We start from the raw sequence: 16,174 nt of genomic DNA, 5'->3' as shown, positions 1-16,174 counted from the left end.
AACAATGATCACAAAACTACAAACTGAGTCCCACGAAGAGAAGACTGAGGACATCTGATTGAGGCAAGGACAGAAATTTTCTGAACAGACAGACAGACCTGGAAATTGGATAACACCCAAGACTTCCGAGGCCTAATTTATATCATCCCAGGATAAAACAAGAATATGTGGCAGAGGAAAAGAATTTCAAGTTGAAAATGAGGAAATTATCAAATAAAACTATTTTTTAAATGGTGAGAGCATCTTCCCTTGACTGAATGTCTATGGAAGTTCTCAATCATTCAGGTTATGGTTGTCCCAAAAAAGCTTTTTCAAGAGGCAACTAGACTTTCTTACTTTTTTTAAGAAGACATTTTGCTTTTCACCCAAGAACTTTCTTCCGCTCTGACCATCTCCCCATCATCCAGTCTGAACACCCTAACTTTTGGGGCTTCCCTTGACTGCAGGTTCAAGCAGAGGCCATCTGTTACAGGAACTTTAAGTTGGATTACTTTGTGGAGCAGGGGGTTGGGCTAGGTGGGGTACATGGTCCTTCTTTGAGAAAGAATCACAGAAATGTTGAAAGGACAATTGGATTGATTAAATGTCAAAGTGCCATTAGTGAATTTGGATCCCCATTTTGACTGACGTTTTTATTAATATACAACCAATCCATCTGTGGTTAGTCCCTAATGAAAGCTTTATTATAGGTTGGAAGATTAAATACTAAGATCTTTCCCAATAATTTATTAGTACAAATACAATTGTTTGTTTGTTTGTTTTGGATTTTTTGTGGGGAGGGGATTGGGGCTTTCTGAAACTGAAAAAAGTGACATTCGGGGAGGATTATTGTTATGTACATCTTCCCCTTCCATGTAAAAATCTGTGGCAGAGAGAAAAAGTCCAAAGATGAAGATTATAGGAATTCACAGCATTTCTTCATAAACATTTGGCAGATCTTGTGATAAGAAGTTATTTGCAGGACTTGTGCAATGGGAAACTCAGTACAACTATAACTCAAAGCAAGGAAGGGGAAGCATAAGGAAAGTTTATTGCATTTGTTGAAAAGATACATCCATCAGGGCTAAAAGGCTTTTGCATGAATCAAAGCTGAATCCATCTCCAGTTCCCAGGCCAGCCATTAGATCTATAAGCAGAGAAATAAAAAAGCAACATACATCAAGAATGAGAGGTTAGAAGCCATACCACACTGAAATGGCTTACCTTGAAACCAGGAAAATTGGAGTCCAGCGTGATTGTTGCTCACAGCATTCTGTGAAATAACATGAGCATCTGGGAAAGAGCTGGATCATGTCTTGTGTATCACAGAGGGATTGACAAAGAGTATGCTTTTAATACATATAAAACAGCTTTCCTGACAACAGGAATAGATTGGGGTGTGGAGAGAATGGGCACAACGGTCATATTCTATCTTTGATGTGATACAAAAGGTGGATGAGATCATAATAGAAAAGAATGGTGCAAACTCTAAAATAGCAAGATATAAAGGTCCAGGCATGGATTCACAGGTGTTTCACAGCCTTTCCATATAGCACAACCTCCCTCTACTTTGGCCAACCTTAACCAAAGCTAAAACTGAAGACAAACATTTGAAAGATTTCTCTCTTATCCTCTCAATTATTTTGTAACCAGATGAGACAATGAAAATGCAATTTAAAATAGAACAATTGCAGAACATTTTTTTTTAAATGAACTTAATGTAAAGTCATCCATAAGTCAGAATATTATTATTTGGGACATTTTTCATTTCACTTTTCTACCCCTACATCTAAATATTATACATAAAGAGGCAATACTTTTAAGTTGGTTTGCCACCAAAGTTCAATAGCGTGAATTGTCCATCCCAAGGATAAAACACCCAGATAGAATGTGAGCAATGTGGTACATGCAGTACAATGCAGTGAGCCATGTGCAGATCTGTACATTGGGGGAATGAAAAAAACCACTTCATAAACGTATGACACAACATAGGAGAACAAACACATCAAGACTAGATTCAGCAGTTCATGGGCATTTAAAAGACACAGACCACTTTTGAAGAAACAAAGTCCATATTTTGGACAGAGAGGATCACTGGTTTGAAAGAGGGGTTAAAGAGTTAAACATCATCTATCTCCAATCTGCAACACAGTCCTTTCAACAATTCCAAGAAAGCTCTACACCCTTTTCCACCACTCAGGTGACCCTAATGACACAAATAAACCTCCAGATGACCTTAACAATCTGCTAAAAGAATGCAAATGACCAGCTGTCTGCAAGGAGTATAAATCCTTCCACTCCCCACCATCCAGTCAGAGCTAAAGAAGCTTCTTGGATGGGAAGCAAAACATCTTCAAAGAAAAACCGGAAAGTCCAGTTGCTCTTGAGAAGAAACAACAACCCACCTTTGAGACAACCATGAACTGGATGACTGAGAATCTTCATAGACAGACAGAAAAAGAAAGATTTTTGTATGAAAGCTGTCTGCCTAGTATAAATCTGTCTGTCTATCATCTATCAAACTCTATCCATTTCTATGACAGTCTGAAATATTAATTTTTATAGTAATGTTGTGGGCATGTTTGTTTAATATTGAATACATTTCTAGCCCGTTTTTCAGGGTTGAAAAGATTATGACTCAATAATGTAACATTCACAATCAAATCTAAAGTCAATATTCATTGTGTAAATCTTAATTAGGGAGATAGAAGAAATTGGAAAGTAGCATCTGGTAACCCCTTAAGTTAAAATGCAGAATACTAAATTCTTCCTATTGTTATTTTTGTTATTCTATTCTTTCTACAGGGTCTTTAAGCTATGCACAGAAAAAAGAATAATACACATTTCAATAAAATAATCTGACATCAACCAAGCAAGACAATAAAAAGGATTAAAAGTAAATAGAAATGTCTAAGTGTTATAGCAATGTTATTTTGCGAGGGATTCTGGACCTGGAAAAATTGTTAACCAGCAAAATCCTGGGTGAGCCAGTGAATTGGGATTGCTAGACAATTTTGGGACCAGCTAAAATTAGATCAGAGCCAATAAATCTTTCAGATCTTCCAGAAGTCCAGGGACTACCAAAGATCTATGTAATTGCAGATGTATCTTCATTTCCAATTAGGGTTGTTTCAAGAGGCATTTTCTTGTGGTGAAGGTTCAAGTGGAGGACTTCTTGAAAGTGCTTATGTGAGATGTCACAATGCCCCAGTTCTTACTTGCAGAACAGTTCCTGAAGTGCTTTCTGAACATTAACAGAAGCCACTTTCAGCAAAGTCAAATGACAGATCAGCTCTGCTTTGATGCCTTATTGGCTGATGTACCTGGATGACGCAAATTACCTCATTCAGGTGAACCAGTTGCAATCAATATATACAATATATAAAATCAAAAGAAGGGATATTATTGTTAGACTTCCAAAGGAGATTTATTTATTTTTCTTTTCACCTGTATCATATACTGGAAGTAAGGGACTCTGGAAAGGATTGACCGGAGGAATGTGGGAAGCTGGAAAATTTTAATGCTAATCAATAAAGCTTTATTATGACCAAACTTGGAATATTGTATTGAGTTTTGGTGACCATATTATAAAAAAGATGTAGAGACTCTGAAAAGAGTGAAGAAAAGAGCAACAAAGATGATTAGGGGCTGGAGACTAAAGCATATGAAGAAAGGTTGCAGCAATTGAGTTTGTCTAGTCTAGTGAAAAGAATAATTAAGGGTGACATGATAACAGTGTTCCAATATTTGAGGGGCTACCAGAAGAAGAGGGTGGTCAACCTATTTTCCAAAGCACCAGAAGGCAAGACAAGAAACAATGGATGGAAACTAACTAAGAAGAAAAGGAACCTAGACCTAAGGAGAAATTTCCCAACAGTAAGAACAATTAACCAATGGAACAACTTGCCTCCAGAAGTTGTGAATGCTTCAACACTAGAAGTTTTTAGGAAGAGATTGGACAACCGTTTGTCTGAAATGGTATAGGGTCTCTTGCTTGAGCCGGTGTGTGTGTGTGGGGGGTGGTGGACTAGAAGACCTCCAAGGTGCCTTCCAACTCTGTTATTCTGACTTTTGAGTTCTAATGATCAGAAATTCCTTTTGCTGAGCAAATTGGAGCCTCAGTCCTACTGAGACAGGAGCTCAGTTTAACAAGAGCTCAGTTATTCTCACTTAGCTGATGGCTTGCAGTCTTAGACCCCACAGTAGTAAGTAAACAGAGTTAATGTGGCCCAATGTACCAATTATGCCTCTTACTGTAGAAACAGCATCTGAATAGAACCAACGCAAAAGAAAAATAAGGGGACAGAATCAAATGTAGATTACAGTTAAAACTGGACATAAACCAGGGGTAAAATTCAGCAGGTTCTAACAGATTCTGGAGAACCAATAGCGGAAATTTTGAGTAGTTCAGAGAACTGGCAATTACCACCTCTGGCTGGCCCCAGAGTGGGGTGGGAATGGAGCTTTTGCAATATCCTTCCCCCAGGGGTAGGGAGGGAATGGGGATTTTGCAGTATCCTTCCCTGCCACACCCACCAAGTCAAACCCACAGAACCAGTATTAAAAGAATTTGAATTTCACCACTGACATAAACAATGAACTTTACCTTTGAGGAGAACACCATTCAGAATCCTTTGTAACTGTGAGGCATCTAAGTAGGAGTTCTAATGTAGAACAAACATACACAAACAAACAGACAAAAAATGCTTATGAGCGCTGTGGTTCCTTGGAAACTTGTCTTGTTACTATATACACTTAATTGAAGGACTCATGGTCTAGGGCAGTGTTTCCCAAACTTGGGAACTTGAAGATGTCCGGACTTCAACTCCCAGAATTCAACTCCCAGCGAATGCTGGCTGGGGAATTCTGGGAGTTGAGGTCCGGACATCTTCAAGTTCCCAAGGTTGGGAAACACTGGTCTAAGGTCACTTTCCATTCCTGGCAGAACATCCCAGGTTCAATCTCAAATAGCAGCTGAAGCATAGGCATCCTTTTGTCTTATTTCTCACAGTGGTTCTGAATTTTACATCTACGGAAATAATTTTTATTTATTTGGGGTAATTTGCAGCCTTCCCCACTAGCTCATTTTCTTTTACCCCTCTTTTTATCCCACCCCCCTTTTTTTCCTAGGCTTCATTTGTCATTTGGTGGTTTATTTCTGCAGTGTTCCAGATAGCACATTTTAAAAATGCAAGAAAGAATTGCACCTGACAGATGTCAGAGGAAGCTACAAAATCTAGATTTCATCATTTATTTATGGGCTAATTTGAAGATATTGTTTCTTCTCTAAATTCCCTTGATTCATTTATTATTGGGAAATACAAACGCACATTCAGAGAGAGAGAGAGAGATGCTTTCTTTATCGTGTTCTATAGGCAAATAATCAGCTAATTTTAGTAACAAATGTTTCAGAAGTGGATTTCTCATAATATTCAGTTGCCTTAGCAAATGACCAAACATAGGAAAAGCAGAAACTTATATGCTGACTGCTTAAATGAGCTTCCAATTTCCACATAAAGAAGATAATAAAAAAACAAATAAAACTGAAACACAAAGAGAAAAACAGATGAGTGTTTCATTCCAGAGTGATTTAGATGGTGACCCCCATCTCCTACATTAAGCTAAAGTCAAGGTAAAAGTAACTGTGACTTGGGGGATTCAAAGAATCACAGAAGTTTACAAATAAAAATTGCAAACAAAAACAAAGAATTATGCTCAATTTACAAGCTCAGTAGGAATGGAAAGCAAAATAGAAAACAGAGGCAGAGTGTATAGAACCTTGACAGAAAGAGAGAGACAGACACACACACACACACACACACACACACACACGCACATCATATAAATATGGATTTGGGTTCCGATAATATAAAAGCTCAGTGGCTATATATAGAGTCACTCAGGGTAGGCCACTGTGGGTTCACCCGGGTTTGGGAGAACCCATAGCTAACATTATGGCTAGTTCAGAGAACCTCCAAATCCCATCCCTGCCTGGGTCCTCCCCTCCCCACCCCTCCTTGGGGTCTCCATTTGGCCTGTTTTGGATGTGAGGTAAGTCCAGGGCCAGCGTGGAGGTTTGGTGAGGGGGGGAAATGGGCCTCCTGGAAGGCCCCTGAAGCCCAGATGAGGCAGTTTTCGCCCTCCTGGAGGCTTGAGGAAAGCCTCCAGAGCCTGAGGAAGGTGAATATGGCCCCCACGATGTGAGGCAGGAGGCCGACTAGGCCCCACCATGACCACACCTACCCAGCAACTGGGCGGAGAACCCATTGCTGAAATTTTTGAAGTCCAACCCTGGAGCCACTGGGTTTTTATATTATCCATTATATTAGCCATTTGTAATCTTCCATTTTTTTTCAAGTTAGGTCTCAACTATAGCTTCTGAGCGATCATTAGAAAAAAAAGGGGATGATTTGTTTTGGCATGTTCGAAGAGATTTAATAGGAGCCTAGAAGATACATAGAAGCTGGAGGTATCTGTCTTCCAGCAAGGACTTGCTTGGCTCAGGGGACTGCTATCATTTTCTTTCCTTGCCCTGACTGCTCCTAAAGACAAACTGTGTGCACCTTTCACAGTCAGCACTGCTGTTTTCACCTTTTATGTGCTGATACAACTATTAGCTGTGAGAGGTCTATTGTACAGAAGCTTTTGGCAGCAATTTTTCTCTCGACTAAGTCAAGGAGTCTTTTATAACAGTTTATTAAGCCATTAAGAGCATCTCCTGTGAACACATGCAGCTTGGCTCAGAAAGAATGCAAATCAATTACCCAAACATTGACTGATGCCTGCTTTCCAAATGTGGAAAGTACAAACTGGAAGTAATTCTGATAGGCTAAAATATGATCCAGGAAGCCACATCTATTTGTAGCCAAGGGTTACGGTTAATTGCTTGTTTGAGGAACATCTTTCTCCCCACAAGCAATCAACTCCAAACCATCTATTGTGTAGCCAGGTCCCTTGTCTGATTTGTCATAACAACTAGCAAATCAATAGCATTTTGAGAGATACCCTTGAGATCTCCATGGCTGAAGCATGGATTAAAAGTGAGATGGGAAAGTTCCCTTTCTCAATTCTACAATCCTTGTTGAATCACACTTTTATTTCCATTCAACAAACCTGAGCAGCATATCTTAAAAAGACACTTTCATAGTTGTCTGGATCCAAGATGAGCATATCCTGCATCAAAAAGAAAAAGAAAAAAAATGTATAAAAATCAGCCACCAGAAATCAGTTCACATGAGACACCTGATTATTATTCATTCATTATGTTTCTAGCCATTTACAACAGGCAACATTGCGCAGCCAACCTCAAAAGCCTGACAGTGACAAAACAGCCCTATTATCCGATCCTTCATGTCTTTCTTATTTATCTAATTAAATTCCATCCTGTGGCATCCCGTGTCTAAACTTCAAATTGCCCCAAGCCATTTGTCAGTGCATGATCTAGGAAAAAAAAAAGACTGCACGATACTAGCAATCAGCTAAAGAACAAAAAAAGGAAGGATGTTATTTTATGAGAGCTTTGTGAAATGCTGAGTTTTCAACGAAGTCTCAAGGATGAGGGCAGGTTGCAGTGATCAGTAGGGAGAAAATGCCAGATTTAGGGAGCAAGGAAGAAGTGGAATGAGACAGAAGAGCATCCATAAACCTGGAAAGCTCTTGAGTATAATCCTGTCTTTGAAATATGCAGCTGACAAGCTCTTCAATGCTGGTTAAACACCAAAGAGCTCACCACTATCTGAAAAAAAAAAAAGGAAACTGGCACAATCTCTCTGGTACTGTACAGATTTGAATCAGTTGACGCCTGCAACCTGGTGTTCTCCAGTTCTATTTAGACCATCGGTCACCAACTGGTGGTCCATGGACCAGTGGTGGTCCGCAAAAATGTTTTGGTGGTCCGCAGAAAAATTATTTGCATTTTTATATTGCACTAAATCAGGGGTCCTCAAACTATGGCCTCTGAGATGGAAACATGCAATGAACATTTGTTTTGCTGCAGAGAGTCTCCCCCTTTGGAGTCTTTTTGTGTGGGTTGGAGTGGGAAGAAATTTTGACGGGTTCTGCTTCAGCCTCCTGGTACAGAGCTTTGGCTGAAGGCTGGAGGGAAATGCTGCTAGTGACAAAGAACTGGAGGGCCTTGTTCTTATGGGACTCAGTGAGGTGCTTCTGCTGGGCCTCATTCTTGGTCAGATTTAATTTGAATTGAACCAGCTGTTTTGCCAACTCTTTCTCATGGTGGCTGCTTAGCTCCAACAACTGCTTCCTGGGCAGGCAGGCAAGGAATGGCTGGGAGGGGATGGGCGAGTAGAGGCTGGTGAGGTGCCCCTTGACATGAGTGACATTGAGTTGGTTATGCCCACCCAGTCACCTGACCACCTGACCACACCGACCCAGCCTGTCATTAGGCAAATCATAATAGTGGTCAGCGGGATTTAAAATTATGAATTTAGTGATCCCTGAGGTCCAAAAGATTGGTGACCTCTGGTTTAGATTACAACTCCCTTTGCCCTTTGCTGGTTAGTGATGAGAGAGATGCAGACAGCAACCCTGGAGTGTGCTATACACTACAGCGAAAGCTTCCTTAAACAATAGTCTTTTGGCAATTATTGTACTTCAAGCATTTCTGAACTACCAACATGTAGCACTACTAGCCATCACTGTGGCTGTATCTAACTTCTCTGAACTACTGATTTATTGCCCAAGCAATAATTGAGAGACTCTGCAAATTACTAGTGAATCATTGTTTCAGGGCAAATACGGAATTCACAAGACTCCCCCTCCCGTAAAAAAATCAGTGCCATGGTAGTTTGAGGTGTCTGTAATAAAAATGATGACATGCTAAGCTAACCAGAGTTACTCAATAGTGAGATATATAAATTTAATTAATAAATAAAAACTAAATTACATGGGCATACTCTAATTAAACCCAGTCACCCATAGCCCTTAGACATAATTGATGATGATGATGATGATGATGATGATGATGATGATGATTGATGAGGGCCACTCACAACAGGGGTGGGGGGTGACTCCCCCCCAGCATCAATGAGATTTTCAGAAGAACCTACCTTAGGGAAGAGTTTAGGCAAGTTTAAAAGCTATAAAACCATGGTTTGAATGTTGGCTGGGGAATTCTGGGAGTTGAAGTCCTCCAGGCTTAAAGTTGCCAAGGTTGGAGACCACTGCGTCTAGTTGGTCTTAAACAAATTATTTAACCTCTCTATCTCAGGAGGCTGCAATACTTCCACTGCTAATAAAAAAATGGTTGAACTTTACTTGGTATAAATTTGGAGCAGCCTTTTGACTTTAGTGTTAAATAGCATGGTGTCACAAGGACAATTAGGCAATCTATTTTTCAGGACAGCCTAAGATTTAAAAGAATAAAATAGTGAAGTGCTACAGCTCCTTTTTCATTGATCCTGAGTGTTACAGTGGTGGCATTAAATGCAAAACAAATTGCCTGACCTGTTCCTCTCAAGAGAATAGAAAGATGAGATTTCAAACAGAAGAAAGGATACCAATGCTAGTCCCGTTTTTCAATACTGCCAAAGAGGCAAACTTTCAACATTATATTTCATTTTACTGGAAAAATATACTGCATCATCTTTGCTTAATTCCCTCTGATAAATACTGATACTGATACCTATACTAATACTACTAATGCTAATAATGCTAATAATACTAATAATACTAATAATACTAATACTACGAATACTACTACAACTAATAATTTTTTAAAACATGATATCATTACAATGTCTAATATACAAGCTCAGCATAATCAAGATCCATCTAGGAATAAGGCTTTAGCATCCCAGGAAAGATTAAGGTGGCACTGAGATAACATCAAAATAGGCACTAGATGAGCCTCTATGATCGAACATTGCTGTAATTGGGATGCCACCACTTAAAAGACCCTTTCACTCGTGACAACCAACTTTACTCCTGATAACAATGGCACTTAGATTGAAAACAGAGGCATCCATGCAGGCCTAAGGAAGGCAGAAATTCTTTATGTGCCATACTCCCAAAGGCCTTTTTAAGGTTCAGCATGAACATTGGCCGCTTCAATAGTTAATAAATAAAATCATGACTTTAGCACTGCCCCAATATAAAAATCTAATGCTAGCCTTGTCTCTACATTTCTAAATACAGGGTGACTGCTATGGTTTGCAAGACAATTCAGGCCCAGAGCTGCTTTTCAATTCTGTCTGAATCATAGAACATCAATAATAGATGTCTTTCATTTAAAGTAAAAAAAAAAATTCACTTCTAGGAAATGGCCCAAAAGGAAGATGGTTATCTCCAGACCTTAGAGATCAATTAGTGTACAAAGGCTGTACAACTATTTCTATTGGAATGCGGCAACATTTTGGTGTCCAATGATTTCTTAGTTTTTTTTTTACTCTGCAATTTTGGGGGGAGTTTAAGATTTCTTATTTCTTTATCACCTAACTTAAATTCATCTAAGAGCTTAAATTGTTCCTCGGGTATGGATTTTATGTACTTGCTGCCTCAAAAAAGCACTCCAATACTGAGAATCGGAGATCGCACACATTGTACACCCTCAGGTTATCCATTCCTTCTTTATATCCACATACCTTTGTTGTCTCTGAACCGAATTCATTGTTTGACTCCCTAAAAGGAGGGGGGAAAATCACACACACAAAAATGAGAACTGTGTCAGGGCAGACTGTTTTTATTTATTGCTTACAAGATCCAGAGAGGACAGTGTGTTATCATATTCAACCTTGATATGTGTTTATCAAGCAATAGTGTGCAAATCATTATCTGTGCCCAAGTACTAAATTATGGTTATTTCCACAATTCTTTTTGACAAGAATATTCTTTTGTTCTCAGGGGAACCAAGGTCCACATAAGCAGTATGACTTTCCAAAAAGAAAATAGAGAATGAAAATTATGTTTTATTGTCTGATAAATCAAGACAATGGAATTTTATTTATTACGCTCTAGTAACAGCCCTCTGCACAGTTAAATGAACATGAAGGGATCCAGGATAATACAGTTTTGCCTTGGGTCAAATTATCTTGTCCAATATTTGATACTCAATACCGCTTATATTAGACTGAAATATGATGTAAGATGGAGATTTATATTTAGTTTTCCTAATGGAGCTTCTCAGATGATTTAATTTCATCAACAATAAAAAATCTTCTTCAGTTAAACGTTGCATACTACTATATTGCATACAAACTTTCAAGCATATTCAATTTCTCCATGTTACTCCATTTTGATCATCAGATATTATCAAATGTAAAACACTGCTTCGTGACAAGAATTAAGTATTGTCAAAAATCAACCATCAAACCTAAGAACAAAATATCATTGTCAAGTACTAAATAGTTCAACTAATCCCATCAAATGTTCAGCAACTTTTTTAGACAGGTTTAATTTGTCACAAAACAGCCCTTAAGAGCACCAAGCTTCTTTAAATGACAAAGGAAAAGGTGGATTTTCTTTGCCTCACACTATTCATGTTCGAATTGTGATTGCTTTACCTTATATTGCCTTGACTTCTTAGAAAGATTCGTAGAAGAAACTTTAATTCTTTGCTTTGTGGTGATGTCATTGGAATGATTACGTAATCTCCGGGTTTCAGTTGATAGGAAACGGTGATATCTCGTGTTACCTTAAGCTGCGTGTCATGAACTATGGTTCTACCCTTAAACAAAATATTATGGAACAAAGTTATCAGTTACTTTGAAGTGAATATTAACTTGCAGCCTTTTTTTGCCACACATACACACACTTTCACACAGACACACACACTTGCATACATATTTACCAACTGGTGGTAATGCTAGATTAGTTGAAGGGTCAAGGTTTCATGGCTATCCATAGCTAAAGCACAAGCACGTGCATCAGAGGTGATATTCTGGAGAACCTGTATGGAAACTCTGAGTAGAAAACTGAGAATAGAAAACAGGTTGGCGCCGCCCCCGCTGCCTCGCATCCTCTCAGCTGATCTTCTTTTGTTTTGAATGGAGATTTTGCAGTAACCTTCCCCTGCCATGCCCACAAAGCCATGCCTACAAAGCCACACTATGCCCACAAAGCTACGCCCACAGAACCGATAGTAAAACTGATAGACGCCCACAGAACCGATAGTAAAAAAATTTGAATCCTACCCTGTTTCCCTGAAAATAAGACCTCCCCGGATAATAAGCCCAATTGGGCTTTTGAGTCCATGCACTAAAATAAGCCCTCCCCCCCAAATAATCCATCCCCTAAAATATTTAAATGCCATTTCCTGAGGGGAAGGGGGGAATATGCCCCATGTGCCCCACATGCACCTGTCATCCATGCGGAACGGCCTTGTGGAGGCCATTACCGCAAACCCTAGTTACCATGTCTCTTTTCTTAGTGGCAGCCACAAAAAGAGTGGCAGGCCCAACACCCCTAGGGTGGGCCATAGGCTGTTAAGGGGCCTCCTGCACCTCAAAAATAATAAGACCTCCCCCAAAATAAGGTCAAGTGCTTATTTCGGGGGCCAAAAGAAAATAAGACCCTGTCTTATTTTCAGGGAAATACGGTACCACTGACGTGCATGCACTATTTTTAAAATTGAGATTCATTTGTTATAAATGGGCTAACCTCCAGATATTTATGCCTGAGACTGTACTATCTGTAATTTATGGAAGATATAGCAGAATCAATGAGTGGGAAATATTTAGGGAGAGGAGATTTTATCTGTATCTTTAGGCTTGTCATGAGCATTCTGAATTTTGTATCGAATCCATTCCTATAAGAAAATAATAGATCCTGCCATATTTCTTGTGGCTCCAATATTTTCAACAAGGTGGCACAATAAATAAAATGCAACCATTATTATTGGGATGACATATAAAGACAACATAATAAAAAAAACCCGACTAAACACATTCTTACAAAAACACTGGAGTGTACAAATCCCATTTAGAACGGTTACTCAGAATGGCACAATAATTTATGAGCCATGCCTTTGTGTTGAACTTAGAACGTGATGAATTAAAACTTCAATAAACCTAAATAGGGACAACTCTTTTCAAGGAAATGGAATTTTTCTTATGTATAATCATTTCTTTTGTTCAAGATACTGAGAAGCTTTTATGAATTTGGATGTTTTTTAACCTAGCAACTTATCCGTAAAACTGTCTTGATGCAAGCAAGCTATTCTAACAATGGAAAAAGAAACTCCAGATTTTCTGTATATAAATATTGGATGAATGGTTTTTCTTTCATTTCTGTTTTCCTCCTCCCTCTGCTGCCTTTATACCATATACACTTTATACTGTTTTTAATTGATTTGTTGTGTGTGAAGTGTTTTGTAAACAGCTGTAACATGATTAAGTATATAAAGCAGCATAAAAAATATCATCATGGTTTAATTCATCACAGCACAGCCATCAATCAGCGGTATCTGAGATATCCCTTGAATAGTTACTGAACTGATGAAAAAGTTGAACCTAATTACTGATAATTCAGAGAGCCGTTTTGGTGTAATAATTAAGTCCTAGGAAGGAGGCAATGGCAAACCACCTTGCCGAGAAAGCTGCAGAGACCTGTCCAAGCAGCTGTCAACATTGAGTCAAAGGCATGTATGTGTACACACAAGAGAGATAGGGGGGGAGGGAGGGAGGGAGAGAGAGAGAGAGATCAGAGAAAAGTAAAGAGGACTTACCTGTAGCTCATTGTAAGATAGAAGAAAAGAAGCAAAGCATATTAAGCATACAATTTGAGAATAAATATTTATAATATTATAATTACCACAACAACCTACCAGTTCGCAAATGTGAGCATGCGTGCATGATTGCTTCAATCATACGTGCCATCTCCATGCATGCACAGACTTTCTGCGCATGCACAGAATGTCAAAAACAGGACATGATGATGTCCGGGTGGGTGGGTGGAACCTCCTACTACCACCGCTACGGTTTGCCAAAACCAGCTAGAACTGGCTAAATTGCACCATTGGGAAGATACACACACAATGAATGTCAACAATCCAATTTGTGTTCTTATATGATATTCCTTGCCTGTGGAAATTACTGGTGTGGTCAAAGCAGAAGCATGCTATTAACACTTCTGAGCCAATATTGATTTTAATTGTATACATTATGATTTCTATAATGTTGCAAAAAAAAAAAAAGAGAGACATTTCTTAGCTGAAAATAATGGTGACAATATTGTACAGACTAAGAAGAAGAAAGAATGGAGTTCATAGATAATGGGTGTTAATGCTGTTTTCATTACTTATTATCCCATCTGCATTGACATTGCCTGTCACTATATGGCAATCTAGTCAGACTCTATGCATGTAGTAGGAATATGGTTGAGGTAAGAAGGCTGTTGGTAGTAATGAACCATAGGGGCCACTGCATGAAACATATAGTCCAAGCAGAAAAACATGCAAAGTGCAGTTGATACAGGAAGTGGCCAATATCATTCCTCTGGGAAGGGCATCTTTTCCAGTGACTGGAAGATCATTGTGGTAATTTTTGACTTTTGCTAAAAAATACAATTGCCTGGGGTATTTGGATCTTAGGTGGCTCTTTAAATGCAAAATAGCTATGTTCAGTCTTGCAAATTTAATATGTCATAAAAATGAGTGATTTTCTATTATATTTGGTCTCTGTAATCCTGAAGAAGTTGGGAATTACAAATGGGTTGATGAAGGCGCATAAGAAGTATGTGAAGCTCAAAGAACAACGCAATGTGAGATTATTCTTAGAATAATAGGGCTCGAAGGGACCTTGGAGATCTTCTAGTCCACCCCCCCCCCCCCAGCTCAAGGCAGGAGCCTTATGCCATCCTAGTCAAGTGCTATTCTGTTCCTGCACACATTGCTATTCATTTTTGATCCCTTGGAGGTACCTTCTCCTGAAGATTTCTAAATATGAAATTGTAATTCTCTTCTTCTAATGTAGATGACAATCTAAAGCAGACCCAGGTAAACAGTATATCTTGGATCTACCTATGTCAAAGCTCTTTATAAGTGATGGGGAACTTGATTTTTGTGAGATTTTTGTTCTGCATGGACAAACCTTGCTTTTATGTGAATTGGATCTATACACATAAGTTATTGTTTATAATAATTCTCTTATGTCACAGGACTTTCAAATAGCTTTCCTGATATTTTATTGTAGTAATCTTCCAACTAATAAAAATTGTAATTTAGTATAGGCTTGCTACAATGGTTTTGGGGAAAAGACTGAATTGGTCTGTAAACCACAGTTGTGGTATATTATAAGAATGCTATCAGTAGTGAAGATGCTTGTAAAAGATAGTTCAGTAAAAATCTAATTAAAATCACACAATTTAAATTTGTTCTTAATGACTAAATTAACTATATTTATTGTCCAATTAATAATTTAATGCTAATTACAGCTTCTTGGATCAGAACACATTTCTTATTCTCTGCAGGTTCTTTCTCTTTCTTGCAAACTTTCCTTTGTATCTAGAATCACATTGTTATATCTGAATATATAAGCACACAGAACAATATGAAACTTTAATATTTCCCTTACTTCATTTCATATGCAAGGTTTCATTTCTACTGGTTCTTTTGTTGTTTAATTTCCTTATTAAGGGTGTTGTTTGCTTCCTCAAAATCTAACCGGTTTTAAATGAAGTCCTCCTCAATTAGTTTTATAGCAGCTGTTTAAAAATATCTGTATGATTTATGTAGCTTATTTTTAAAAACACTTTCATATCGATTTATGATTGAAATATGAAGAAAAATATCAGTGTTTGCCAAATTAAAATAAATCCTTATCAAATATATAAAGACATTAATCATTTAGGTAAGCAGTAATGAAAACTGCATTTGCGAACACAATGAAATTCTATCCAAATGAATGGATATCAATAATCCATTGCTAACTGCCAGTTAAAATGTTTGTCATTTGATCTATTTAGAAGAAAAACCAAAACAATGCAGCCAAAATTATATAAACCCTCCCCTCAGGAAAAAAAATGGCCTTTTTCTCCTTTATGAATGACAAGTTTTATAATCTTATATTAAGGACTTGAATTTTTGTATGTTTGGTGAAGTCTTGGAGGTGTAAATTAGAAGCCCTGGCCTATATTGACTACTAACCACAAGAGGGCAGTGTAATGTACAATAGATACAGAGTTTTTAAATTTATCTTTATTTATTTGTTAAATTTATATGCCACCTATTTCAATGTTGAAACAA

General features: G+C 38.2%; 1 protein-coding gene across 3 annotated transcripts in view; it reads right to left on the bottom strand.

Moving 5' to 3' along the window:
- Window positions 1-16,174, bottom strand: part of CAPN13 (calpain 13) — a 92,927-nt gene that overhangs the window by 20,430 nt on the left and 56,323 nt on the right. For all 3 annotated transcript variants that reach the window (XM_087717879.1, XM_087717877.1, XM_087717878.1), the window contains 5 exons: window positions 11,496-11,659; window positions 10,578-10,614; window positions 7,093-7,152; window positions 4,586-4,643; window positions 1,053-1,126 (listed from right to left, as the gene is read on the bottom strand). In XM_087717879.1, the coding sequence (XP_087574005.1) occupies window positions 1,053-1,126; window positions 4,586-4,643; window positions 7,093-7,152; window positions 10,578-10,614; window positions 11,496-11,659 (393 nt within the window). The remainder of the gene's footprint in view (window positions 1-1,052; window positions 1,127-4,585; window positions 4,644-7,092; window positions 7,153-10,577; window positions 10,615-11,495; window positions 11,660-16,174) is intronic.

Source organism: Thamnophis sirtalis, unplaced genomic scaffold (assembly GCF_051295495.1).
Source record: "Thamnophis sirtalis isolate CommonGarterSnake01/CBP01778 unplaced genomic scaffold, rThaSir2_p1.2 scaffold_6, whole genome shotgun sequence".
NCBI lineage: Eukaryota > Metazoa > Chordata > Lepidosauria > Squamata > Natricidae > Thamnophis > Thamnophis sirtalis.
Note: the sequence above shows the minus strand (reverse complement) of the source record. Positions and strands in the feature narration are given on the sequence as shown.